At 53.8% G+C, this 25757-nt stretch overlaps 1 protein-coding gene across 2 annotated transcripts in view; it reads left to right on the forward strand.

The window, feature by feature from the left end:
- Window positions 1-24588, forward strand: part of GMEB2 (glucocorticoid modulatory element binding protein 2) — a 35411-nt gene extending 10823 nt beyond the window's left edge. Inside the window, exons 3-10 of one of the 2 annotated variants that reach the window (XM_030914484.1) lie at window positions 4302-4399; window positions 6024-6151; window positions 10804-10907; window positions 12940-13097; window positions 16700-16771; window positions 17105-17242; window positions 17546-17668; window positions 21478-24588. In XM_030914484.1, the coding sequence (XP_030770344.1) occupies window positions 4302-4399; window positions 6024-6151; window positions 10804-10907; window positions 12940-13097; window positions 16700-16771; window positions 17105-17242; window positions 17546-17668; window positions 21478-22118 (1462 nt within the window). In that variant the 3' untranslated portion in view covers window positions 22119-24588. Of the gene's footprint in view, window positions 1-4301; window positions 4400-6023; window positions 6152-10803; window positions 10908-12939; window positions 13098-16699; window positions 16772-17104; window positions 17243-17545; window positions 17669-21477 lie in introns of those variants that run through there. The other variant, XM_030914485.1, reaches the window with a different exon arrangement.
- The last annotated feature ends 1169 nt before the right edge of the window (window positions 24589-25757 follow it).

The raw sequence follows: 25757 nt of genomic DNA on the forward strand, positions 1-25757 counted from the left end.
GAGTAGCTGGGACTACAGGCGCCCGCCATCTCGCCCGGCTAGTTTTTTTGTATTTTTTAGTAGAGACGGGGTTTCACCGTGTAGACCAGGATGGTCTCGATCTCCTGACCTCGTGATCCGCCCGTCTCGGCCTCCCAAAGTGCTGGGATTACAGGCTTGAGCCACCGCGCCCGGCCGAGAGTTACTTTCTTACAGTTCTGAAGACTGAAGTCCAAGGTCAGGGTCTGCCAGATTCCACTTTTGGGAGGACTCCCTTTCTGACTTGCAGATGGGCGACTTCTTGCTGTGTCCTCATGATGAGGGAGGGAGAAAGATCTTTCTCTTTCACTTCTTAGAAGGTCACAGTCAGCCAGGCACGGTGGCTCATGCCTGTAATTCCAGCACTGTGGGAGACTGAGATAGACAGATCACTTGAACCCATTCAGGACCAGCCTGGGCAATATGGCAAAACCCCATCTCTACAAAAAACACAGTGCACCCCCAGCTGGGCATGGTAGTGAGCACCTGTAGTCCCAGCTACTCAGGAAGCTGAAGCAGGAGGATCACCTGAGCCCAGGAGTTGGAGACAGCAGTGAGCTGTGACCCGTGCCACTGTACTCCAACCTGAATGATAAGAGTGAGACCCTGTCTCCAAAAACAAACAAACAAACAAACAAAAACCACCAGAAGGTCAAAGTCTTACTGGATGAGGGCCAACTGTGTGACCTCATTTTAATTATCTCCCGGATTATCCATCTTTAAATACAGTCATACTGGGGGTGAGGCCTTCAACATAGGAATTTTACAGGAATTCACAGGAATTCCTTCAACATAGGAATACACAGTTCAGGACAATGCCTTCCCCTAGGTCTCAGGGTCCTGTAGGCAGGGGTCTGCCTCCACCTCTCAGGGTCTTCTGCCAGGTGGGGCTGAGGATGGCAAGTGGCTGGATGGGTGGGAGTGGGACATCTTTTGGTTGCCCTCCTTGCCCTCATCCTGCTGGCAGAGGTAGTTGATGTCCCAGGCCTCAAGATTTAGGGATTTGGGGTATAAACTGAGCATCGGTCATCTCCCCACGGCCAGCCACCGCCTTTCAGTCTGCGCCTTGCTGCTCACTGTGTCTGTGCGCCCTCCTGCTCCTCGCTTCTCAGTTTGTACTTTGGAAGCTCTTCCCTCTGCATTGTTGTGATGACTCCCATGAGGAGCCCGTTCACGTTATTTTTATTCATTCATTTATTTATTTATTTATTTATTTATTTATTTATTTATTTATTTATTTTTTGAGACGGAGTCTCGCTCTGTCGCCCAGGCTGGAGTGCAGTGGCCGGATCTCAGCTCACTGCAAGCTCCGCCTCCCGGGTTCACGCCATTCTCCTGCCTCAGCCTCCCGAGTAGCTGGGACTACAGGCGCCCGCCACCTCACCTGGCTAGTTTTTTGTATTTTTTAGTAGAGACGGGGTTTCACCGTGTTAGCCAGGATGGTCTCGATCTGCTGACCTCGTGATCCGCCCGTCTCGGCCTCCCAAAGTGCTGGGATTACAGGCTTGAGCCACCGCGCCCGGCCTATTTTATTTTTTGAGATGGAGTCTTGTTCTTGTTGCCCAGGCTGGAGTGCAGTGGCGTGATCTCGGCTCACTACAACCTCTGCCTCCCAAGTTGAAGGAATTTTCCTGCCTCAGCTTCCCAGGTAGCTGGGACTACAGGCGTGTGCCACCACGTCCAGCTCATTTTTGTATTTTTAGTAGAGACGGTGTTTCACCATGTTGGCCAGGCTGGTCTTGAACTCCTGACCTCGGGTGATCTGCCTGCCGCAGTCTCCCAAAGTGCTGGGATTACAGGCCTGAGCCTCTGCACCTGGCCCACGTGTGTGTTTCATTTGCCATTTTATCAGGAAGTTTGTACAGCTTTTAAAAAATTATAACCATTTTTATTACAAAATATATATGGTAGAAAATTATTTCATAGCTGAAATGATTTAGAAAAAGAAAATTAGAAAATACTGATAAGCAAAAATAAAATAAAGGCCATATTACTACTACCTAGAGTTTCCTACTGTCAGTACCTTAGGATAGATCTTTCCAGATGTTCTGTTTGTATAGAACATACGAATTTTTCTTTCCTTAAGCCTTTTTATGATTAAACTCATGTACATGCTGAAAAGCACCCCAGGTGCTCATGTTCCGCTGAATGAGCCCCACAAAGGGAGTGTGGGGCATCGCCACGCCCTGGAGCCCTGCACATGCCCCTCGCGTTCCCAGCGGGAGACCCCTCTGTGCACGCGGCTTTCGTTCTGGTTTGACTTTAGTTGATGATCTTTGTCTTTCCATGTTGATGAATTTTAATCTTTTCTAATATTCAATTCAAATGTAAGTTTCTTCCTATGTTGGCCAGGCCTGGTGGCTCCTGCCTATAACCTGAGCACTTTGGGAGGCTGAGCTGGGAGGGTTGCCTGAGACCAGCCCAAGCAACAAAGTGAAACCTCGTCTCTACAAAAAATCCAAAAATTATTGGGGTGTGGTGGCGTGCACCTATGGTCCCAGCTGCATGGGTGGTTGAGGCTGCAGTGAGCCAAGGTCATGCCACCGCGTTCCAGCCTGGGTGACAGGGTGAGATCCTATCTCAAAAAAAAAGAAAAAAAGAAAAGTTTCTTTTCCCCTAAAGTGGCTTTTGCTGTCGGTTTGTCCGAGCCAGAGACCATCCTGTTTAGTCCTCATACAGCCCATGGGCGTGTCACTCAGAAAAGTCTCTTTTACGTGAACTGGCTTAACGAGGAGACTGGGCCAGATGTCCTGCAGCTGCCTTGCTGGGTTCAGAGGGTCACAATTCATGGCAGTAGCTGAGTCGTGCCGGGTTCCAGTCTCCAAAGCCAGGGTCCGTCTGGTGGACCGGGTGTTGCCCAGTCTGACAAATGCAGGGCGGCTTTCGCGTCCTTGGGGGTCCCCTTACCCTGCCCTACTGTGCACTCATCCCTCCCCCTCCTGTCCAGACCACCCACATTCTAGACTCTCCCACCCAAGAGAAGTCTCATGAGCACTGTCACAGGAGCCTCAAGGACACTGGAGTTACCCATTTGAAATGTGGAGATTTCAACTTTTTTTTGTTGTTCTTTTTTTTTTTATTTCTTTTTTTATCTAGAGATTTCAACTTTAAGTAAATTTTTGTTGAAAAACAAAAATGGGCTGAGCACGGTGGCTCACACCTGTAATCCTGCACTTTGGGAGGCCGAGGTGGGTGGATCACTTGTGGTCAGTAATTTGAGACCAGTCTGGCCAACATGGTAAAACCCCGTCTCTACTAAAAGTACAAAAATTAGCCAGGTGTGGTGGCGGGCGCCTGTAATCCACCTACTTGGGAGGCTGTAGCAGGAGAATTGCTTGAACTGGGGAGATGGCAGTTACAGTGAGCCGAGATTGTGCCACTGCACTCCAGCCTGGGTGACAGAGGACTCGGTCTCAAAAAAACAAAAACAAAACCAAAAACCTTGTAGTAATAAAATCCTGCACGGTTGTCTTCGTACACAATTGTGGCTCAGGGCTGTCCTCTCTGAGTGTCTTGCTGGCTGGTGGCAGTGACGAACCAGGGCAGTCGCAGACATGGGAGCACGGCTGGCACAGGGCCCTGGAGGCTGGTGTCCCGTTTGCTCCTTGGTTTCCTGTGGTTACTGTGGAAGGTGGCTCCTGTGGGCTAGCTTTGCTTTACGAACACTGAATATGAGCTTTTTTTCTGGGATGTTAAAAGAATTTGCTCGCATCTTATGCTTAAGTTAACTCTTTTAAGAACAGTGAGAAGTAGAGAGGAAATAATCACCAAGTTCTCTTGCTTGCTGTGTTTACAATTGTGTCAGTTTTCTTTTGCTGTTTAAAAAAACACTCAGTGGCGGACACCTGTAGTCCCAGCTCCTCGAGAGGCTGAGGCAGGAGAATGGTGTGAACCCGGGAACTCGCTCTGTCACCAAGACTGGAGTGCAGTGGTGTGATCTTGGCTCACTGCAACCTCTGCCTCCCAGGTTCAAGCGATTCTCCTACCCCAGCTTCTACAGGCATGTAGCACCATGTCCAGCTAATTTTTGTAATTTTTTTAGTAGAGATGGAGTTTCACCGTGTTCGCTGGTCTTGAACTCCTGACCTCAAGTGACCCTCCCACCTCAGCCTCCCAAAGTGCTGGGATTACAGGCATGAGTCACTGTGCCTAGCCTCTCTGCCATTTCTGAATTAAATTAGAAAAGTGTAACAAGTCAGCAAAGCGCTGTCAGGAAAATAGTGCCCTGCAGGTTGTGCCTTCCGAGATCCTGATTCTGTTCTCTCCTCCCTTCACCTCACCAGGGGCGACCTGACAGAAGATAACATGGAGACAGAAAATGCAGCGGCGGCAGCTGCCGCGGCCTTCACAGCCTCCTCCCAGCTCAAGGAAGCCGTGTTAGGTAGGAAGCCGTCCTAGGTGGGAAGTCTGCCTTCTTGCCGTAGCAGGGACAGGACAGTCCTGCACTCCAAATGAGGAACAGCCAGAGATATACAAGGTCTTTATTTGGGCTGATTCCCAAGCTGTGTGCCCTTAGGAGTGAGAGGCCAGGCCCCAGGGCCCCCAGGTGGGGCCTGCCGTGTGTCTGTAATGACAGCGCTTTGTCTGCCCGTGGCTAATAGGAGAGCAAAGTCACTTGGCCCCAAGTTTGCAGCTCTCTCCTCTGTTGGATTTTGTGTTCTTCTCACTGTTTCTTGTTTGCCTCTGTCTGTTTATCATAAAGGTCAGTGAATAGTAGTAAAAAAAGTTTTTTTTTTTTTTTTTTGAGACAGGGTCTTGTTCTGTTGTCCAGGCTAGAGTGCAGTGGCACAATCGCTGCTCACCATAGCCTTGACCTTGACCACAGCCTTCTCAGGCTCAGATGATCCTCCTGCCTCAGCCTCCTGAGTAACCAGGACTACAGGCATGTGCCACCACACCCAGCTAATTAAGAAACTTTTTTTTTTTTTTTTTTAAAGAAGTAGGGTCCCGCTGTTGTCCAGGATGATCTTGAAGTCCTGGCATTAAGTGATCCTCCAGCCTCAGCTTCCCAAAGTGTTGGGATCACAGGTGTGAGCCACTGAGCCTGGCCAGTAAAAAATGTTTTTTTTTTTTTTTGAGATGGAGTCTCACTCTGTCGCCCAGGCTAGAGTGTGATGGCATGATCTCAGCTCACTGCAACCTCTGTCCTGCAGGTTCAAGCTCTTCTCCTGCCTCAGCCTCCCAAGTAATTGAGATTACAAGCACGTACCACCATGCCCAGTTAATTTTTGTGTTTTTAGTAGAGATGGGGTTTTGCCATGTTGGCCAGGCTGGTGTAAAACTTCTGACCTCAGGTGATTCACCCACCTGGGCCTCCCAAAGTGCTGGGATTACAGGTGTGAGCCACCTCGCCTGGCCCAGTAAAAATTCTTTCTTTTTTGAGATGGAGTCTTGCTCTGTCGCGCAGGCTGGAGTGCAGTGGCGCGATCTCAGCTCACTGCAAGCTCCACCTCCCGGGTTCACGCCATTCTCCTGCCTCAGCCTCCCGAGTAGCTGGGACTATAGGCACCCAGCTACTTTTTTGTATTTTTTTTTTTTGGTAGAGATGGGGTTTCACCATGTTGGCCAGGATGGTCTCAATCTCTTGACTTCATAATCTGCCCGCCTTGGCCTCCCAAAGTGCTGGGATTACAAAAATTCTTTGTAACACTCAATATTTTTCTTTTGCCTGAGATTAAAGGCCCTAGAACCTTTAAAACCTTAGGTTTCCCTAGAATTGTTTCAGTTAAAGTTTGATTTTGTTTTCCTAAGTGGCTCTTCAGTTGAACCATAGTTTAATGGGTTCTGTGAACGTAACGATATTTAAATCTGCTGAGTTTAACCCTGAAACTCTAACGGCACTGATGGGCATGCCCTCCCCACCTTGGCTGTATCTCAGGCCTTCCTGGATTTTAATTTTGGGTGTCCAGGTTGGCAGCTATTTTCTGCATTTTCAGGAAATGCTTTGAAGAGGTTGTAACTGATTTTCTGCTTTTACCCTTCCCTGTCAATGTGCCTGTGAGAAGTGAAGATGGCTGAAGAGGGGGAGAACCTGGAGGCTGAGATTGTGTACCCCATCACCTGTGGGGACAGCAGAGCCAACCTCATCTGGAGGAAGTTTGTGTGTCCCGGCATCAATGTGAAATGTGTTCAGGTGAGCACAGGCTGCATTCAGGGCCCAGGAGAGAGGCCTCATGGCGTCTGTGACTGCTCTGGGGGTGCAGCTGTGCCGAGTGTATCCTGAGGTAGGGGCTCCAGGGCTAGGGAGAGTGGAGGAGGCGCAGGAAGAACCTTCAGGAAGAGGAATGCGCTGTGGCCACAGTGTGCTGCGGAAGCAGGGAGGCTGGCAGGCCCTCTCGCCGTGTGGAGGAGGCTGCTGCTCCTGGACAAGGAGCTTTACGCAGCAGGTCCAGTGAGAGCTGCTCCAAAAAGGCTGCCTCCTTGGTAAGGAGCAGGATGAGTGGGAAAAGTCTTCTCTTTCTGACGACATTGCTAGGTCCGGTACCCAGGCTCACCTGTGCTGGAACAGCGGCAAATGCCAGTGAAGACATTTCCATGAAGCATCTTACAGATGCTGCCTCACACTGGCTGAGAAAGAGGAAGTGCTGAGGCCTGGGGACCTCATGGTGACAGAATTGAGAGGCCGATGGGGTGCCGTGCCCAGCTTTTGCCCTGAGAGCCTTGGCCTGAGCTTGGTTTTCCCAGCCTCGCAGGGCTGGAGATCAGAAGATAAAGCCCAGGCCTCCTCTAGGTGTGTGTGCTGGGTGGGGGGTGGGGACTGTCCCTCCAAAGCTGGCACCTCCAGGGGTGAGTCCACCACGTACTCCCATACCTCCTGTCCCTGGCACAGGGAAGGGGACACCCCCTTGAGGATTCCTAGGTGGTCTGGATGGTCTGAAAGCCTCAAGCTGAGAGTTTAGTTATCAATGGCTCCCAGCTGGCAGTTCCCCCAGGAATCTGGCAGAAGCAAACAAAAAATACTTTTTGGAAGAATTCACCTTTATCTCAGGTTTCAAGTAATTTCCGCAGAACCCTGGACACACAAGAAGCAAGTGCTCCTGGAGCATGTACAGAAGCCGCAGGCAGCAGTCAGCCCTGCAACAGCCTCGGCTGTTGGGATTTTAAGCCTTAGAAGATAAAATCGTTATATTTAATAATTTATTTTAAGAAATAAAAGAGGCCGGGCACCATGGCTTAACACCTGCAGTCCTAACACTTTGGGAGGCCGAGGGAGGAGGATTGCTTGAGCCCAGGAGTTCAAGAGCAGCACAGCCTGGGTAACATACTGAGACCCCAGTTTCTTCTTCAAAAAAAAGAAAGAGAGTGTGAGCAGAAACACGACTAGAGATAGGATTGAAATTCAACACTTAGTGGATAGGTCTTTAGCAGATTAGCCATAGCTGAAGAGAGAATTATTCAGGAAGCACGAGAGTCGAACACATCTATTTGAGTCTGGAAGGAGAAGAGAGAGACTGAGAACTTTCATGACTGAGGAAAGAGTGGTCCACAGTGCAAGGCCCTGACAGGCCCCAGCCTGGATGAAGACCCCGCTGCCTGTGTCTAGGGCGGCTTTTAGCTCAAAATAAACAGTGATAGTCATGGGCCATCACTCAAGTAAATAAAACCTGTGAGTCTATACCTGTCACCATGTATTTCATGTTATTCATTTATGTTAAATAAATGCATAGAGAGAAGTAAAGCATGGGAGGAATGATGGGGTCAGAGTCATGAGCAGGTGCTTAGACTGGCTTCAGAGCATCCCTGCAAACCATGCAGCCATTACAGACGTAAGTCATAGCTGTGGTGGGAAAGCTGGCAGGTGCCTCCTTAACCCCGCGATCCATCTTCACATCATCAGGCTCGGGACAGACCTCCCCCTTGAGCCTCCTGATGTAGTGAGCAGGAGTTCTGTGGTGTTCTTCCAACAGTTCATGGCCTGACTCTACTCATGAGAAAACAGCAGATACACACGGAGAGACAGCCTACGGAATGCCTGACCCACAAGCTCCAAAAGTGTCAAGGTGAAGAAAAATACAGACAGGCTGAGAAGCTGCTGCATCTTTTTTTTTTTTTTTCGAGACGGAGTCTTCCTCTGTCACCCAGACTGGAATGCAATGGCGCGATCTCGGCTCACCGCAACCTCCGCTTCCTGGGTTCAAGTGATTGTCATGCCTCAGCCTCCTGAGTAGCAGGGGCTACAGGCACCCACCACCACGCCCAGCTAATTTTTGTATTTTTAGTAGAGATGGAGTTTCATCATGTTGGCCAGGCTGACCCCGAACTCCTGACCTCAGGTGACCTGCCCACCTCGGCCTCCCAGAGTGCTGGGATGACAGGCGTGAGCCACTGTGCCCCGCCTGCTGCTGTCCTAATGGGGACAAAAGCTGAAGAGCGGGGCAGCTGCATGCACCACAGTCTTGGGCTGGATCCTGCATCAGAAAAAAATGCAGGCTGGCCATGGTGACTCACACCTGTAATCCCAGAACTCTGGGAGGCTGAGGCGGGTGAATCACCTGAGGTCAGGAGTTCGAGACCAGCCCAGCCAACATGGTGAAACCCCATCTCTACAAAAAATACAAAAAAATTGGCCAGGCATGATGGCACATGCCTGTACTCCCAGCTACTTGGGAGGCCAAGGCAAGAGAATCGCTTGAACCCGGGTGGCGGGGGTTGCAGAGAGCCCAAGATTGCACCACTGTACTCCAGCCTGGGTGACAGGGTGAGACTGTCTCAAAAAAAAAATTTTTTTTGCAATAGTGGCTATCCCTGGGACAGTTCGTGAATTTGAATATGGACAATGGATTAGAGAATAATATGTGAATGACAATTTCCTGATGCGAGTCGTTCTGTGGCTGCACAAGAGATCCTTGTTCTTAGGAAATATACGCAGGTATTGAGGGCCCAGGGACCTGAAGTCTCTGCCTCCCCCGCAGTAGCCGCACACGCACAGGCCTAGGTGGGGCAGACGGGAGCAGGCGGTGAGTCCGGGAACGCGCATGTGAGAGCTCCTTGGACCATGCTGGCAATTACCCTGTGAGTTTGAAATTGTATCAGAATTAGAAGTTGGGAACACGGAAGAAGTGTACCGTAGGTGACATCATAATGAAATTCCGGAATGGCAGGGACAGAGAAGATCCTCAGTCTAGCCAAGAGGAGAGACGGATCGCTCAGGAGCGAGAATCCTGCCGGCCATGAGCTGAAATCTGCGCAGGAGCAGAGGTGGCGGCACCAGCGCCTAACTGCAGAGAGCGACGACACCGTGAGGTCGTCTTTAGAATTATGCTAGAAGAAAGACGTTTTCAGAAAAAGACATGAGTTTGCCACCAGCATTCTGAATATGCATTTCAGGCGGAGACAAGAGGCCTCCAGATGGAAGTGTTGTGGTGTGAGAAGGTGTGAAGAGTCAGGGGAAAACGTGGGTAATCCGACCAGTCCTCTGTGTTCAGCCCTAGGAGGACCCGAGAGATGAGAGCAGGGCCACATGGCTGTGGTCTGGAGGGTCAGGAGCGGGCCATGGTAGCCCGGGAGGGTCAGGAGCGGGCCGTGGTAGCTCAGGAGGGTCAGGAGCGGGCCGTGTTAACTGGGCCCTGGCAGCTCTGGTAAGCGTGACATGGTCGAGAGCTCAGGAGAGTATAGCATATAGCTTCCTAGCTGGGAGAGGAAAACCTGGGGTGAGAAGACTAACAAAGGTGAAGGCAAGAAAGTAAAGAGGCAGGCCTAGGAGGGCGGGGCGTGAGGCTGGCTGAGCCCAGAACTCTAGGTCGGATCAGGCCCGTTGGGTACAGTTGAGTTTCCTAGGTGTGAGCCACGTTGGGTAGAGGTGATGACCGGAAGCAGCCTCAGTCACAGCCAGTGCAGGTTTCCTGCCAGGCTCCAACAGTGGCCAGAGAGCCTTTTGGATTCCATGTGCTGGGCTTCTGTCGGATCTCCCTGATCAACTGCATGAGGGAGAGCCAGAGACTGGCTGGGCTCAGCGTTCCCATCTCTGGCACGGGGGTCATGAGAGGGTGGGCTCAGGGATTGGGAGCATCGCTTCCTTCAGCAAGCTAGACCTGGGCACGGCCCAGGGGTAGAGGCGGCCCCTGGACCCGGCCTCCTGGGTCCAGCTGCTGAGACCTCATGACTCCTCCATCCCCAGCCTGCTTGTTTCCTAAGTAAATGCAGTTTTATTTCCACTTTTTGGTTTCAATAATTGCTTGTGTAACAAGATTGAACAGGATATTTTACTTTCTCAGGTTTTCTGAGCTCCCACATGGGTGAAATTAGCAAGCAGGAGGGTTCCCCTGGCTTAGAAACGTGTGTGTGTATGTGTGTGTGTGCGTGTGTGAGTCAGAGAGCAGGTGCCGGCGCTTGCTGCACGGGGCAAGGTGGTGTCAGGAGGGGCCTGAGGAAGGCAGCATTCACAGCTCCACTCATGTGCTGGCATCTGTTGCCATCTGCGATGTAACATATGCAATAATGTGTATTTATAAGATGCATTGCACAGAAGCAGTTTGCTTAGTCTGCCTGGAGGAAGAGAAGGCCACACACCTACCTGGTGTAGTCAACTCAGCCGTGTCTAGCCCCGGCACACAGCAGCTTGGTCCCCTCAGGGCTGGAGGAGACGGCCGCTTCCCACTGCAGCCACCGTGCCTGTGGGTCATGTCCTTATTTTACCTGAATGCTCTGTAGGAGACCTGCACTGGTCAGCGCCATGCCATGGTGCTCTTCCTGACTTGTGCCCCTGACTCAGGGTCGGGTAGGAGATGGGTACAGCCTATGTGGTGTCCCGGCCAAACTTGACCCACGTGGCTGTGTCCCCCACAGTACGACGAGCATGTGATCAGCCCGAAGGAATTTGTGCACCTGGCCGGGAAGTCTACCCTGAAGGACTGGAAGAGAGCCATCCGCATGAACGGCATCATGCTCAGGTGGGCGCTAGCACCAGGGTCAGCCTCCCTGGTGGAAGGGGCCCTGGCAACTCTTGCTTTCTTATGGAGTTTTGGGATTTTGAAGATGAGGCGTGTTTTAGATGTGGTGAGTGCTGACAACCTCCCGGGTGACTGCACCTGCTCACACCCAAAACACTAACCCATCTCCCACACCCCTGCCAACAGGGACACTATCAGATTTTTAGAATTGTTTTGTCAGTTATTTTAATATCCACCAATTCTTTACCTGAAGGCACTTGTGGCTATTTCACTGTTGTAAAATAGAGGGTTGGCTGGGCATGGTGGCTCACACCTGTAATCCCAACACTTTAGGAGGCTGAGGCAGGAGGATCACTTGATGCCAGGAGTTTGAGACCAGCCTGGGCAAAATATTGAGACCTCATCTCTACTAAAAATAAAAATGTATCTGGATTTGGTGGCATATGCCTGTGGTCCCAGCTACTCAAGAGGCTAAGGTAGAAGGATCACTTCAGCCTAGAAATCTAGGCTGCAGTGAGCTGTGATTGTGCCATTGCAATCCAGCTTGGGTTACAGAGTGAGACTGTCTCAAAAAGAAAAAACAAGAATAAAAGGGAAAAGAAAAGGGTCTGTTTCAATTATGCATTCTGAAAAATAAAAAAAAGGTATAATCTGGTATTTGTGCATCAGATTTTGGCCTTTTATGTTATTCTTTATTTCTGTCCTTCCTATCACTTTTTTTTTTTGAGACGGAGTCTTGCTGTGTTGCCCAGGCTGGAGTGCAGTGGCATGATCTTGGCTCACTGCAAACTCTGCTTCCTGGGTTCAGGCGATTCTCTTCCTCAGCCTCCCCAGTAGCTGGGTTTACAGGTGCCCGCCACCACGCCCAGCTAGTTTTTGTATTTTTAGTAGAGACGGGATTTCGCCATATTTGCCAGGCTGGTCTCGAACACCGGACCTCAGGAGATCCACCTGCCTCAGCCCTCCACAGTGCTGGGATTCCAGGCGTGAGCCCCAGCGCCCGGAGGAGATCCACCCGCCTCAGCCTCCCACAGTGCTGGGATTGCAGGCATGAGCCGCCGCGCCCGGCCTCCACTTTATCTGTGAATCATAAGCCGCAGTCTCGGTCTTTGTGGGCCTGGCCTCTACCTTGCTTCCCAAGGAGGGCCCCTGCTTTGTGCTGGAGTCAGAGTTTGAGGCCTCACGAGTGACTGGCCCTGGGTCCTTTCCCATGGCTCAGGTCCTGTTCAGCTGAGCTGGCCTCTGATTTTTCTGGAACGTGGCTGGTGGCACAGCTGTGGGGACCACCGGCCAGGTAGGCAAGTCCTGAGCTGACCACAGAAGCATCAGCCTGTGTGTGCCTGAGGTCAGTGCTGCCCAAAGATTGAATGTGGCCGGAGCCTCTGATCCTTGTTTCACGGGTCGAGGCAGGCTCATTGAGACACACAGAACTGAGACCCTGGACCTCCGGAGAGGTGGAAGAGAGGGCCCTGGGAGGGTGGGTCTTGGCAGTTTGGGCCATGGGAAGCCTTCCTGGTAAAGATGAGGATGAGTGGCAGCCATGGCTGTTGGTGCTCTCCTGCGCCCTCATCACTCTGCTTTGCTGTCTCTGTGCCTTTAGAAGGAGGAAGGCTTCTCCTGGAATTGATTTCCCACCTTCCTCTGCTTCAGAATGAGTCATGCATGATGCAGGGGGGCCAGGCCAACCTTTGTTAGCTGTGGGTCACTCCCTTAGGACTTGGGTAGTGGAACATCCCAGAAAGGCCCAGCCCCACAGATTCTGATGGGCACCTCCAGGATACCCGCTGGCCAGCGCGCACCTCCTTCCTGGGGATAGTGCCGTGGTGTGGGGCTGGGCCGGCTGCTTCCTCAGCAGCAGGGTCCTGCACGCCGAGCTTGCGCTGAGGGAAGCAGAGCCCACCCTCCTCTGTGGAGCTGCCAGCGCCTCAGCCAGGACTGCCCCACACAGGTGGATGGCCCAGATCAGGGTGGGCGGGCAGGTGCCTTAGGCTCTGGGGCTGACCTGGACGCTCCGTGCCACCCTCTGCCATAGGAAGATCATGGACTCCGGGGAACTGGACTTCTACCAGCATGACAAGGTCTGCTCCAACACCTGCCGCAGCACGAAGATCGACCTCTCAGGAGCCCGCGTGTCCCTGAGCAGTCCCACGTCAGCCGAGTACATTCCCCTCACGCCCGCTGCAGCCGACGGTAGGTGCACAGGCTGCTCATCCTGACCCAGCCGCACCCTGGCCATGGCCACAGAGGGTGACGTGCCCCTGGGTGGCCTCCCTGGCCCCAGGCGTTGGCTCAGGCCAGGGCTGCTGGTCTCCTGCCTCCAGCCTGAGTGTCTGGGATCAGCCTCCTCCTTCCTCACAGAGGAGAGCTGGCAGAATTGCTGCTTTCATTGACAAGGAAGATGGAAGCACTTTTCTTTCTAAGCCATTTTCATTGTAATACAATAACTCACACGCGGGGAAGGGTATAGCGAGTAACAGAGAGGGCCTGGGCGCCCACCGGCCGCCTCCTTCCCACCCCCACGGCCCAGCCCCAAATCTGGATCCGCTTTCCTCCCGACCTGGCGGTTTATGGAGCTGCACGCCTGCTCTCCGGCCTTCCGTGCTGGTTCCTTGCTGCAGGCATTCCCGCCACTTGGGTTTTTGGATGACGGTTTAGGTATTCTTCCACGTTGTTGTCTGTAGCTCTAAATTGTGGAAAGGTTATTCCCTAGAATTCTTTCCAGCTTTATGAATAGAGAAATTTTTCTTAAAACTAAAGTTAGGCCAGGCGCGGTGGCTCACGCCTGTAATCCCAGCACTTTGGGAGGCCGAGGCGGGCGGATCACTTGAGGCCAGGAGTTCGAGACCAGCCTGGCCAACGGGGTGAAACGCAGTCTCTATTAAAAGTACAAAAGTTAGCTGGGTGTGGTGGCGCGTGCCTGTAGTCTCAGCTACTCGGGAGGCTGAGGCAGGAGAATCGTTTGAACCCAGGAGGCGGAGGTTGCAGTGAGCCGAGATCACGCCACTGCCCTCCAGCCTGGACAGTAGTAAGGCCTCACCCTTCTCCTCGGCCCCCTTCCACGTCCTGCCGGGGCAGCCTGGCAGGTTCAGTGCTGAGTCCTGAGAAGCCCAGGACACTTGGGCTGCTGTGGTCGGAGGGGCCGGGTAGAGCCCAGCCTCCTGTCTGTCCTCCTCGGGGCCTCCACCATGTTAATGTTGGCCCTGTCTGACCGCCTGGTAGGAAAGGGACTGGGCCTTCCACGCCCTGTAGTCAGTGCTGCACAGCTAGGCTGAGGCTCAGCTCTTCTGAAGATGATTTGGGTTCTTTAACCTGAAGTCTCTGAGAACCATTGACTTGGCTACTGTGCAGTTAGTAAAAGATAGTGTATCAGCCCAAACTAGGAGAAAGACTCATTCACGCCCCAAATAATTCCGGATGTATGAGTAATACTTACCACTGCTACGTCTTTGATGAATGTGGAAAAGGCCAGCATTACCAAAACGTTAAACTGCTTCCAGGTTTTTTGTTTTTGTTTTTGTTTTTTGAGATGGAGTCTCGCTGTGTTGCCCAGGCTGGAGTGCAGTGGCGCATTCTCGGCTCACTGCAACCTCCACCTTCCGGGTTCTAGTGATTCTCCTGCCTCAGCCTCCCAAGTGACTGGGATTACAGGCGCATGCCGCCACGCACAAACTTTTTGTATTTTAGTAGAGACGGGGTTTCACTGTGTTGCCCAGGCTGTTCTTGATCTCCTGACCTCGTGATCCACCCGCCTCAGCCTCCCAAAGTGCGTGGATTACAGGCGTGAGCCACCGCGCGCAGCCCTGGGTTTATTTTATTTATTTTTTTTTTTTTGAGACGGAGTCTCGCTCTTTTGCCCAGGCTGGAGTGCAGTGGCCGGATCCCAGCTCACTGCAAGCTCCGCCTCCCGGGTTTACACCATTCTCCTGCCTCAGCCTCCCAAGTAGCTGGGACTACAGGCGCCCGCCACCTCGCCCGGCTAGTTCTTTTTTGTATTTTTTAGTAGAGACGGGGTTTCACCGTGTTAGCCAGGATGGTCTCAATCTCCTGACCTCGTGATCCGCCCGTCTCGGCCTCCCAAAGTGCTGGGATTACAGGCTTGAGCCACCGTGCCCGGCCCCGGGTTTGTTTTTTAAGCCAGATCTGCGTATAAAGTCTCCGTCAGCAACACCCAAAATGGCCAAATATGAACGACACGCCCAGTCGTGTTCTGCAGTCACTAGAAAGGGACCCACAGGAAGAGCCAGGACAGTTTCTGTCTCTCAAAAAAGCCCCACTTGTTCTGGTGTAGAAAAATGGAAACATGATAGATACTGAGATTTTTGATGACTTCAATGAAGCATCACTTGAAGAGGTGAGGTGAGGGCGAGCCCCACGGGCGACGGAGGGAGCCACAGAGCAGGATTCCAGACTCTCGTCAGTGGGAAAACAAGTCAAGCAGAAGGATCACCTTGTCTCGCTTCTGACGGTCAAGTCAAAAGTGCTTCTTGAGTAAAATCGTAAATGGACAAGCAGAGAAAATGTTGAGGATTTGCTGAAACTGGGTGACGGGTTCAAGGGGTTTGTTTTTGTATTCTTTCTCCTTTGTATGTTTGACAACGTCTGTGATTAAAAATAGCCGTAAGATACAAGGCAGGAAAACGCTTTGGCTGTACTAGTGTGTATCCTGTGTTTGTCAGTTTTGTGAAAACAGATGGAGAGGTTCAGAAGGTGGTGTGAGGAGGGCGGACAGTGTGTGGGGTGTGTGGGTGTGTGGGGTGTGTGGGGGTGTGGGTGTGTGTGTGTGGGTGTGTGGGGTGTGTGGGTGTGGGGGGGGTGGGTGTGTGGGGTGTGTGGTGTGTGGGGGGTGTGGGTGTGTGGGGTGTTGGGTGTGTGGGGTGTGTGGGGTGTGGGTGTGTGGGGTGTGTGGGTGTGGGGGGGGGGTGGGTGTGTGGGGTGTGTGGGTGTGTGGGGTGTGTGGGGTGTGGGTGTGTGGGTGTGTGGGGGTGTGGGGGTGTGGGGGTGTGGTGTGGTGGGTGTGGGTGTGGGGGGGGTGTGGGTGTGTGGGTGTGGGGTGTGTGGGGGGTGTGGGTGTGTGGGGGGTGTGTGGGGGTGTGGGTGTGTGGGTATGTGGGGTGTGTGGGGTGTGTGGTGGTGTGGGGGGTGTGGGTGTGTGGGTGTGTGGGTGTGTGGGTGTGTGGGGTGTGGGTGTGTGGGTGTGTGGGGTGGTGGGTTGTGGGGGTTGGGTGTGTGGGTGTGTGGGTGTGTGGTGTGTGGGGGTGGGGTGTGTGTGTGGGTGTGTGGGGTGTGGGTGTGTGGGGTGTGTGGGTGTGTGGGGTGTGTGGGGTGTGTGGGTGTGTGAGGTGTGTGGGGTGTGTGGGTGTGTGGGTGTGTGGGTGTGTGAGGTGTGTGAGGTGTGTGGGGTGTGTGGGGTGTTTGGGTGTGTGGGGTTGGGACTGGTGTGAGGAGGGCGGACAGTGTGTGGGGTGTGTGGGTGTGGGGTGTGTGGGGTGTTTGGGTGTGTGGGGTGTGTGGGGTTGGGACTGGTGTGAGGAGGGCGGACAGTGTGTGGGTGTGTGAGGTGTGTGGGGTGTGTGGGTGTGTGGGGTGTGTGGGGTTGGGACTGGTGAGGAGGGCGGACAGTGTGTGGGCTGGGACTGTGGTGTGAGGAGGACGGACAGTGTGTGGGCTGGGACTGTGGTGTGAGGAGGACGGACAGTGTGTGGGCTGGGACTGTGGTGTGAGGAGGGCGGACAGTGTGTGGGCTGGGACCGTGGTGCTCTCAGCTCTCACCCGATGTTTCCTTTTGGCTACAGTGAATGGGTCTCCTGCGACCATCACCATAGAGACCTGTGAGGACCCTGGGGACTGGACCGCAGCCATCGGAGGTACGAGGTTCCTCCTTGTGGGCTGCTCACAAGCCCTGGCGGGGTGGTGGGGTCTCTGCCCGCCTCAGGCCACACAGGGGCTCCAGGAATCCAGGTGGGGCCAGTGGGGCCTTTGTGGAGAAACGTCTGGCTCCAGCAGCTTTGTCTTGGGCGCTCTGAGGCTGAACTCTGTGGCTGACCCGCTAGAATCCGGCACTGTGGATGTGTCTGGGCAGTGCAAGCCCAGCTCAGTGCCAGGCGCTGCCGGCTCTGGCATGGCGTCCTCATGGCTGTGGTGGCTGCCCCGTGTAGCAGCGCTTTCCCTGCCCACTGAACCCACTCCTTCCCTCACAGATGACACATTTACCTTCTGGCGGGGGCTGAAGGACGCCGGCCTGCTGGACGAGGTCATCCAGGAGTTCCACCAGGAGCTGATGGAGACCATGAGAGGCCTGCAGCAGCGGGTCCAGGACCCTCCCCTGCAGCTTCGAGGTGAGGAGCTGCATCTTCCCTCTTGCCGGCTCCTCAGCCCAGGAGTGTCTGCAGGAGGTGAGGCCACTGGCCCTCCTGCCCCTAGGCCCTTCTGTGCTGCTGGGTTGGAGGCTGAATCTAGGCTTGAGACCCCCGCTATGCTGAGGCTGAACCTGGTGGGAGGATCGCCTTGGTGCATCTCAGTCTTCTCCCTCTGAACCGGGATCCTGGCTGGCCGGGTTCCTGAGGAGCAGCCCCAGAGTGGTGTTCCGGCTATCTAGGAAGGGCCCGGGTTCCCACCGAGTGTCTGCGTTGCCCTTTCAGATGCTGTGCTCCTGAACAACATTGTGCAGAACTTCGGCATGCTGGACCTGGTGAAGAAGGTGCTGGCCAGCCACAAGTGCCAGATGGACCGCTCGCGGGAGCAGTATGCCCGGGACCTGGCAGGTATGCCGAGACCACCCCGGCCCCCGGGCGGCAGGCTGAGGTCCTGGGAGCCCATGGGTTCACCCTCTGGCTGTGCGTCCACATGCATTCCCTGGAGTCATAGCCACCACGGCGAGCTTCTCCCCACAGCTGTTGTGCGAGGAAAATAACCTGAAGCTTAAATGATGTAGTCAGACCTCTCCATCACACTAAGCTTACATTTACCGGCATTTCTGTGATGATCCAAGTAGTTATTTAAGAGAAAATGACAGAGGCCAGGCGTGGTGGCTCACGCCTGTTATCCCAGCACTTTGGGAGGCCGAGGCGGGCAGATCACTTCAGGCCAGAAGTTCGAGACCAGCCTGGCCAATATGATGAAACCCCATCTCTACTGAAAAAACAAAACTGAGCTGGGCATGGTGGTGCACACATGTAGTCCTAGCTACTCGGGAGGCTGAGGCAGCCAATTGCTTGAGCCCGGGAGGCGGAGGTTGTAGTGAGCCGAGATTGCACCACTGCACTCCAGCCTGGGCTACAGAGTGAGACCCTGTCTCAAAAAAAAAAAAAAAAAAAAACAATGGCAGAGAATGGGAAGTGCTGGTCCTGACCCGGCTGGGAGCTCAAGCCCCTGACATAGGTGCATTTCCTCCTCCTCGCTCCTCTTGGGGTCTGTGCTCACTGTGTGTTCACTGTGTGTGTTCAGTGTGTGTTCACTGTGTGTGTGTTCACTGTGTGTGTGTTCACTGTGTGTGTGTTCACTGTGTGTTCACTGTGTGTGTTCAGTGTGTGTTCACTGTGTGTGTTCACTGTGTGTTCAGTGTTTAGTGTGTGTGTGTTCACTGTGTGTGTTCACTGTGTGTGTGTTCACTGTGTTCACTGTGTGTTCACTGTGTGTTCAGTGTGTTCACTGTGTTCACTGTGTTCACTGTGTGTGTTCAGTGTGTGTTCACTGTGTGTGTGTTCACTGTGTGTGTTCACTGTGTGTTCAGTGTGTGTTCACTGTGTGTTCACTGTGTGTTCACTGTGTGTGTTCACTGTGTGTTCACTGTGTTCACTGTGTGTGTTCGCTGTGTGTTCACTGTGTGTGTTCAGTGTGTGTTCACTGTGTTCACTGTGTGTGTTCGCTGTGTGTTCACTGTGTGTGTTCAGTGTGTGTTCAGTGTGTGTGTGTATCACTGTGTTCACTGTGTGTTCACTGTGTGTTCACTGTGTGTGTTCACTGTGTGTTCACTGTGTTCACTGTGTGTGTTCGCTGTGTGTTCACTGTGTGTGTTCAGTGTGTGTTCAGTGTGTGTGTGTATCACTGTGTTCACTGTGTGTGTTCACTGTGTGTTCGTTCACTGTGTGTTCACTGTGTTCACTGTGTATTCACTATGTGTGTTCACTGTGTGTTCACTGTGTGTGTGTGTTCACTGTGTGTTCACTGTGTGTGTTCACTGTGTGTGTGTTCACTGTGTGTGTTCACTGTGTGTGTTCAGTGTGTGTTCACTGTGTGTGTGTTCACTGTGTGTTCACTGTGTGTTCACTGTGTGTTCACTGTGTGTGTTCACTGTGTTCACTGTGTGTGTGTTCACTGTGTGTGTTCACTGTGTGTTCAGTGCGTGTTCACTGTGTGTTCACTGTGTGTGTGTGCACTGTGTGTGTGTTCACTCTGTGTGTTCAGTGTGTGTGTTCACTGTGTGTGTTCACTGTTCACTGTGTGTGTTCACTGTGTGTGTTCACTGTGTGTTCACTGTGTGTTCACTGTGTGTGTTCACTGTGTGTTCAGTGCGTGTTCACTGTGTGTTCACTGTGTGTGTGTGCACTGTGTGTGTGTTCACTCTGTGTGTTCAGTGTGTGTGTTCACTGTGTGTGTTCACTGTTCACTGTGTGTGTTCACTGTGTGTTCACTGTGTGTGTTCACTGTGTGTTCACTGTGTGTGTTCACTGTGTGTGTGTTCACTGTGTGTGTTCACTGTGTGTTCAGTGTGTTCAGTGTGTGTTCACTGTGTTCACTGTGTGTGTTCAGTGTGTGTTCACTGTGTGTGTGTTCACTGTGTGTTCACTGTGTGTGTTCACTGTGGGTGTTCACTGTGTGTGTGTTCAGTGTGTGTTCACTGTGTATGTCTTCACTGTGTGTTCACTGTGTGTGTTCACTGTGTGTGTTCACTGTGTGTTCACTGTGTTCACTGTGTGTTCGTTCACTGTGTGTTCACTGTGTTCACTGTGTATTCACTATGTGTGTTCACTGTGTGTTCACTGGGTGTGTTCACTGTGTGTGTTCACTGTGTGTGTGTTCACTGTGTGTTCACTGTGTGTGTTCAGTGTGTGTTCACTGTGTGTGTGTTCACTGTATTCACTGTGTGTGTTCAGTGTGTGTGTGTTCAGTGTGTGTGTTCTGTGTTCACTGTGTGTTCAGTGTGTTCACTGTGCAGTGTGTTCACTGTGTGTTCACTGTGTTCACTGTGTGTTCAGTGTGTGTTCACTATGTGTGTTCACTGTGTGTTCACTGTGTTCACTGTGTGTGTTCAGTGTGTGTGTGTTCAGTGTGTTCTGTGTTCACTGTGTGTTCAGTGTGTTCACTGTGCGTGTGTTCACTGTGTGTTCACTGTGTTCACTGTGTGTTCAGTGTGTGTTCACTATGTGTGTTCACTGTGTGTTCACTGTGTTCAGTGTGTGTTCACTGTGTGTGTGTTCACTGTGTGTGTTCGCTGTGTGTTCACTGTGTTCAGTGTGTGTTCACTGTGTGTGTGTTCACTGTGTGTTCACTGTGTTCACTGTGTGTTCAGTGTGTGTTCACTATGTGTGTTCACTGTGTGTTCACTGTGTTCAGTGTGTGTTCACTGTGTGTGTGTTCACTGTGTGTGTGTTCACTGTGTGTGTTCACTGTGTGTGTTCACTGTGTGTTCACTGTGTTCACTGTGTGTTCAGTGTGTGTTCACTGTGTTGTGTGTGTTCACTGTGTGTGTGTGTTCACTGTGTGTGTGTGTTCACTGTGTGTGTTCACTGTGTGTGTACTGTTCAGTGTGTGTTCACTGTGTGTGTTCACTGTGTGTATTCACTGTGTGTTCACTATGTGTGTTCACTGTATTCACTGTGTGTGTTCAGTGTGTGTTCACTGTGTGTTCAGTGTGTGTTCACTATGTGTTCACTGTGTTCAGTTTGTGTTCAGTGTGTGTGCTCACTGTGTGTTCACTGTGTGTTCAGTGTGTGTTCACTGTGTGTTCACTGTGTGTGTGTTCACTGTGTGTATGTGCATGTTTTATGTTTAAGCACACGTGCCATATGTGCTCCTTCTCCTCCTCTTGATCTTAATATGTCACAAGAGCAACTTCTACGTTGGGTGTGTGAAAGCTCATGGGAGGGTCTGAGACAGCATTGCCACACTTGCAGGCCCTGGGTCAGTGCGGGAGGGTCTGAGACAGGCCCTGGGTCAGTGCGGGAGGGTCTGAGACAGGCCCTGGGTCAGTGCAGGAGGGTTTGAGACGGTATTGCCATGCTTGCACACAGGCCCTGGGTCAGTGCGGGGGGTTCTAAGACAGGCCCTGGGTCAGCGCAGGAGGGTCTGAGACGGCATTGCCACGTTTGCACACGGGCCCTGGGTCAGTGCAGACCCTGGGTCAGCACAGGCTTGTATCTACCCCGAGGGCCATCTTGGGTCCCATCTCCCACAGACCTTACCTTTGGTGGGTGGCCATGTGGTCATCTGGGTTTGTGGCATCAGGTGAGCAGACCTGGGTTGCCACTGACCCAGGAGCCACCCAGATGGTGTAGCATGTCTGCCCCTGTCCCCTGCACGCTGCCGTCCATGCCCCCATCCCCTGTGTGATGCCGTCTGCCCCTCCCTGTAGCCCTGGAGCAGCAGTGTGATGAGCATCGCCGCCGAGCCAAGGAGCTGAAGCACAAGTCCCAGCACCTTAGCAACGTGCTCATGACGCTGACGCCGGTCTCCCTGCCACCACCTGTGAAGCGGCCCCGGCTTGCACGTGCCACATCAGGACCGGCCGCCATGGCCTCGCAGGTGCTCACTCAGTCTGCCCAGCTGGCGCTCGGCCCAGGCGTGCCTGTCCCCCAGCTGACCAGCGTGCCCCTTGGTAAAGTGGTGTCCACCCTGCCTTCCACCGTCCTGGGCAAGGGTTCCCTTCAGGCACCCCCCGCCAGCTCCCCAGCCTCCCCACTGCTTGGGGGCTACACAGTCTTGGCCTCCTCTGGCTCCACCTACCCCAGCACAGTGGAGATCCACCCGGACGCGTCCAGCCTCACGGTCCTGAGCACGGCCGCCGTGCAGGACGGTAGCACGGTATTCAAGGTGGTCAGCCCGCTGCAGCTGCTCACCTTGCCTGGCCTGGGCCCCACCCTGCAGAACGTGGCCCAGGCCTCGCCTGGCGCCAGCACAATTGTGACAGTGCCCACAGGGGCTGCCCCCGGGCCCGAGGAGCACACGGCCACCATTGAGGTGGCTGCCGTGGCAGAGGACCACGAGCGGAAGTAGCCGACAGGAGGGCGAGGCCCCTGGGACGGACGGGGCTGGCTGCCTCTCAGCTGCGGCAGCAGGGAGCGGGCAGAGGCCGCAGGGCTGGCTCGGGCAGGTGGGTCACGTGGGCTGCAGAACCAAAGAGAGGAATCGCCAAAACAAATCACCAGAAGAGAGAAGGGGACAGAACAGCGAGAGCAACCTGGAAATCGGTCTTCAGGTCCCATGTTTCCTTCCCCTTTTTTCTTGGGAAATATATTTTTCCATCTGTTGCTTATTAATACTGTTTACACATTGGACCTTGATCAGGAGCCAGGTGGGCGGGGACGCAGGGGGAGCCTGGGTGCAGCCGAGGCAGAGGAAGCAGAGCCAGGGTGCCGAGCACGACCCTGCAGGTGCTGGACGCGGTGCAGCGGGTGGCGAGGTCCCGGTGTCTGCACCCAGCCAGGTCCCTGGGGATGCTACACATGACTTGGGAGCTGAGCCCAAGTGTGAACCCTATGGATCCTATGGATTTGGTTTCTTCCCACAGTTTTCTGTAGGTTTAGTGTGGCTGGCGCCCCGTTCTCCTCCTGTGTGGGAACGTGCACCCGGAGCTTGGGTGCAGATCCCAGTGGGTGCCCTCCTCCCCCACCCCCAGCTGGTGCTCAGGTGGCCCAGGGGCCGCACAGATGAGACGTGGTCCAGGCATTGTTGCACATGTACTGAGGGTGTTTTTAAGTGAATTGCTTAGTAGGCTTCTAGGAAGAGTCAGATTTATAGCATTTTCAACCAAAATAATGCTGAGTGCCTAGGCTTCCCGAGTTAGCTCTGGGGGTGGCCCCTGAGCCCCTGTGAGTGCACCTGAGCGGGTACGGAGGTCCTGGGCAGCCTCTGCCTGAGCTGGCCCCTCCCAGGGATCTGAGATCCGTGAGGTGTGTCCCGAGGGCTTCAGTCCTGGGGCAGGAGCATAAACAGAACCAGTTGCTATGGAGGTCGAGGATTCACGTGGAGGCCTTCAGCTTGGGCTGCTTGGCCACAGAACAGCCCTCGGCTCCCTGGCTCCCAGCCCCCATGCAGCCCCTGGGCTGGCCCTCGGTGGTCTCTGTCCAAGGGAGAGCCCCTGGGTGTTTAAGAGGCTGCCCGGGTGGGCTGGTCAGGGCAACTGCCAAACGTGGAGCCCAGAGCCTGTCTGGAAGGGCTGTCCATGACTGTCCTCAGACCTGGCCTTGGACTCACAAGGAAGACCAGGCTGAGGCCCCTCCAGGCCAGGGCCCTGGGGCAGACATCTCAGGGAGCAGCCAGCCCAGGGCTCCTGCCGTCTCCAGCAGGTCGTGTCCCAGGAGGACCCTGAGGGCCAGAGGGCCCTGGATGCTCCTGATTCTGTCGGCAGCTGAAGGCCCGTCTGAGGCCCCGCAATGCGAGGGTCCCGTGTCCCACTTCACTGCTCCGAAGGGAACTGGCTGGCTGTCCGTCCGGCAAGCGGCCCAGACCCCACCTCTGTGCCGTTGTCACCAGGGCCCTGTCCTGGCTGCCCCCACCCATGTCAAGCTACTGAGGCTGTGTCTTGTTTGTTTTCTCTGTTGCATTTTTGTTTGCTGTTTGCTGTTGTCACAGTCAGCTGGTTTCGGCGTGATGTTGACCTTTTGATGTACATACTCCGTTTTAAACTCATTTCCACTCCAGTTGAGTTCTGCAGCTTGCAGCGGTATGACCCTATGGGGGTCAGGAGGGCCCTGTAGCCCCCACCCCACCGGCTCAGAACCTGTCACTAATACAGCTGCCTGGGACCCTGGGACCCGCAACCTTCCAGCTGCTTCCCTTGGTCAAAGTCACAAGTGGGTCTGCCTTGACAGCCCTCGCTGAACAGAACTTCCAGTGGGTTGTGGGTTCATTTCCTTTCTTTTTAAGAACAAGGTTGGGACCTTTTCTGCCCTGGCCTTTAGCTGTTGAGGCATTGGGAGAGGAAGTTAATTTCAGAGCCATACAAAAATAAGCCACAACCAGCTTCAGAATTAATTCCCAATCCCCCATTCCAGCAGGGCTGGGAGCCCATTCCCAGTGCTTCCCAAGGCCCTCGGGGATGTCTGCCGCCAACCCAGCTGCTTCTGGCAGGGGCTGGGGAAGGGCCCTGGAGAAGCCCCCATCCTCACGGGAACCACACTGCAGTGGGCCGGGGAGGTCGTCAGCACTGCCCCCGGCTCCTCCAGGTCCTGCTGGCTCCTCCGGGGCAGGGTTCCCTGGACCTCCCAGTTCTGCACCTTGGGGCCAGCCAATACTCAGAGAGGAAGACCTTCTCAACCACATACAGAACACAGGTTTTCATGGCTGCCTTTGGTTTGGTTTTCTGAGAAGATAGGATTGGATTGGATTTTGCAGAGGGCGAGAACTTCTCTGTGCCTGCTCAGAGGCGCCCTGGGGAAGGGCCATGTTTGAGTTTTGCTTTGTATGTTGTTTTGCAAGTATCTGCCTGGTACTTTGATTTAAAATAAAAACAATTTTCATAGTTTGAGTGTCTATCTCTTGGAATGAAGTGTGGAGAGAAATCAAGTCTATAAACATGCCCAAAGCAAACCGCGCTGGCTGCCACCCCCACCCCGGGCCACTCACACCCACAGGCTTAGTCCTTCCAAGTAGCCTGGGGGCTTCAGGACCCTTCCAGGGTGTCCCGAGGTCAAAGCTGATTTCATCACAGCAGGTGCTCTGTGCCCTTCTTCTCTCCCCAGCACCCGTCGGAGTTGTCAACAGGCCTGTTGGGAGGATCATGGCTGTTTTAGTCATTAGTGCTACTGCAACAAAATACCACAGGCTGGGGGGCTTGCAAGCAACAGAGATTCATTTCTGCACGCTGGCAAGTCTGAGATCAAGAGCATCAGCCAATTTGGTGCCTGGTGAGGGTTTTGAGGGTGTCCTGCAAATTGCTGGAGGACGATAGTAAGAACAGCCTTGGCGTCGGAGGCACCACACCCACGGGCAAGGAGAAGTCACAGCGGCACAGGGGCCTGCACCCACCAGTCAGGAGCTCAGCAGACTCACCCCCAGGGGAGCACTTCCTCCCCACTCCCAGGGCTCAGTCCCAGAGTCATCTTGTCACACCAATGCTGTTCCCCTCCCTGCTGCCATTGTCCACCCAAGGCCATAGGAACCTGCATACCAGCCACAGGCTGGCCTCCCAGACTCACGGCCAAGCAAGAGGCAGACACAGAAGTCCACGCTGTGTGGTTCCACTTAGGAAAGTTGGACACTTCCCTTAAGGCAGAATGGCGTCAAAAGCTGGGTCACTGGGTGCCATCCGGGGTGGTGGCTGGAGGGGCACAGGGCGCTGGTTGCAAGAGTCCACTCTGAAACCTGCCCTTCTGCCATGGCTGCTCTCCCATGCCTGTGCCCTGCTGCAGCCCAGAGCTGACAAATGCACAGGCATGTCCTTCCAGCACACATTGGCACGGGAGCACCCTCCCCACAGGTCATCTGCCAGCTCCTCAGATTCCATGCGTACGAGACGGAGCTCCTGCTTCATATTCCCTCCCATGCTCAGTCCCCATCACGCCCCGTGGGGGAGGGGGGCACCAACACCTGCCCACTGACTTAGCCCACCTTCCTGCAACCTCACATCCACGATACATTCCCTTCTCGTGAGGCCAGGCCCCTCCATCTCTCCTGGGTCGATAGAACTACCTG

This window comes from Rhinopithecus roxellana, chromosome 13 (assembly GCF_007565055.1).
Source record: "Rhinopithecus roxellana isolate Shanxi Qingling chromosome 13, ASM756505v1, whole genome shotgun sequence".
NCBI classification, from domain to species: domain Eukaryota; kingdom Metazoa; phylum Chordata; class Mammalia; order Primates; family Cercopithecidae; genus Rhinopithecus; species Rhinopithecus roxellana.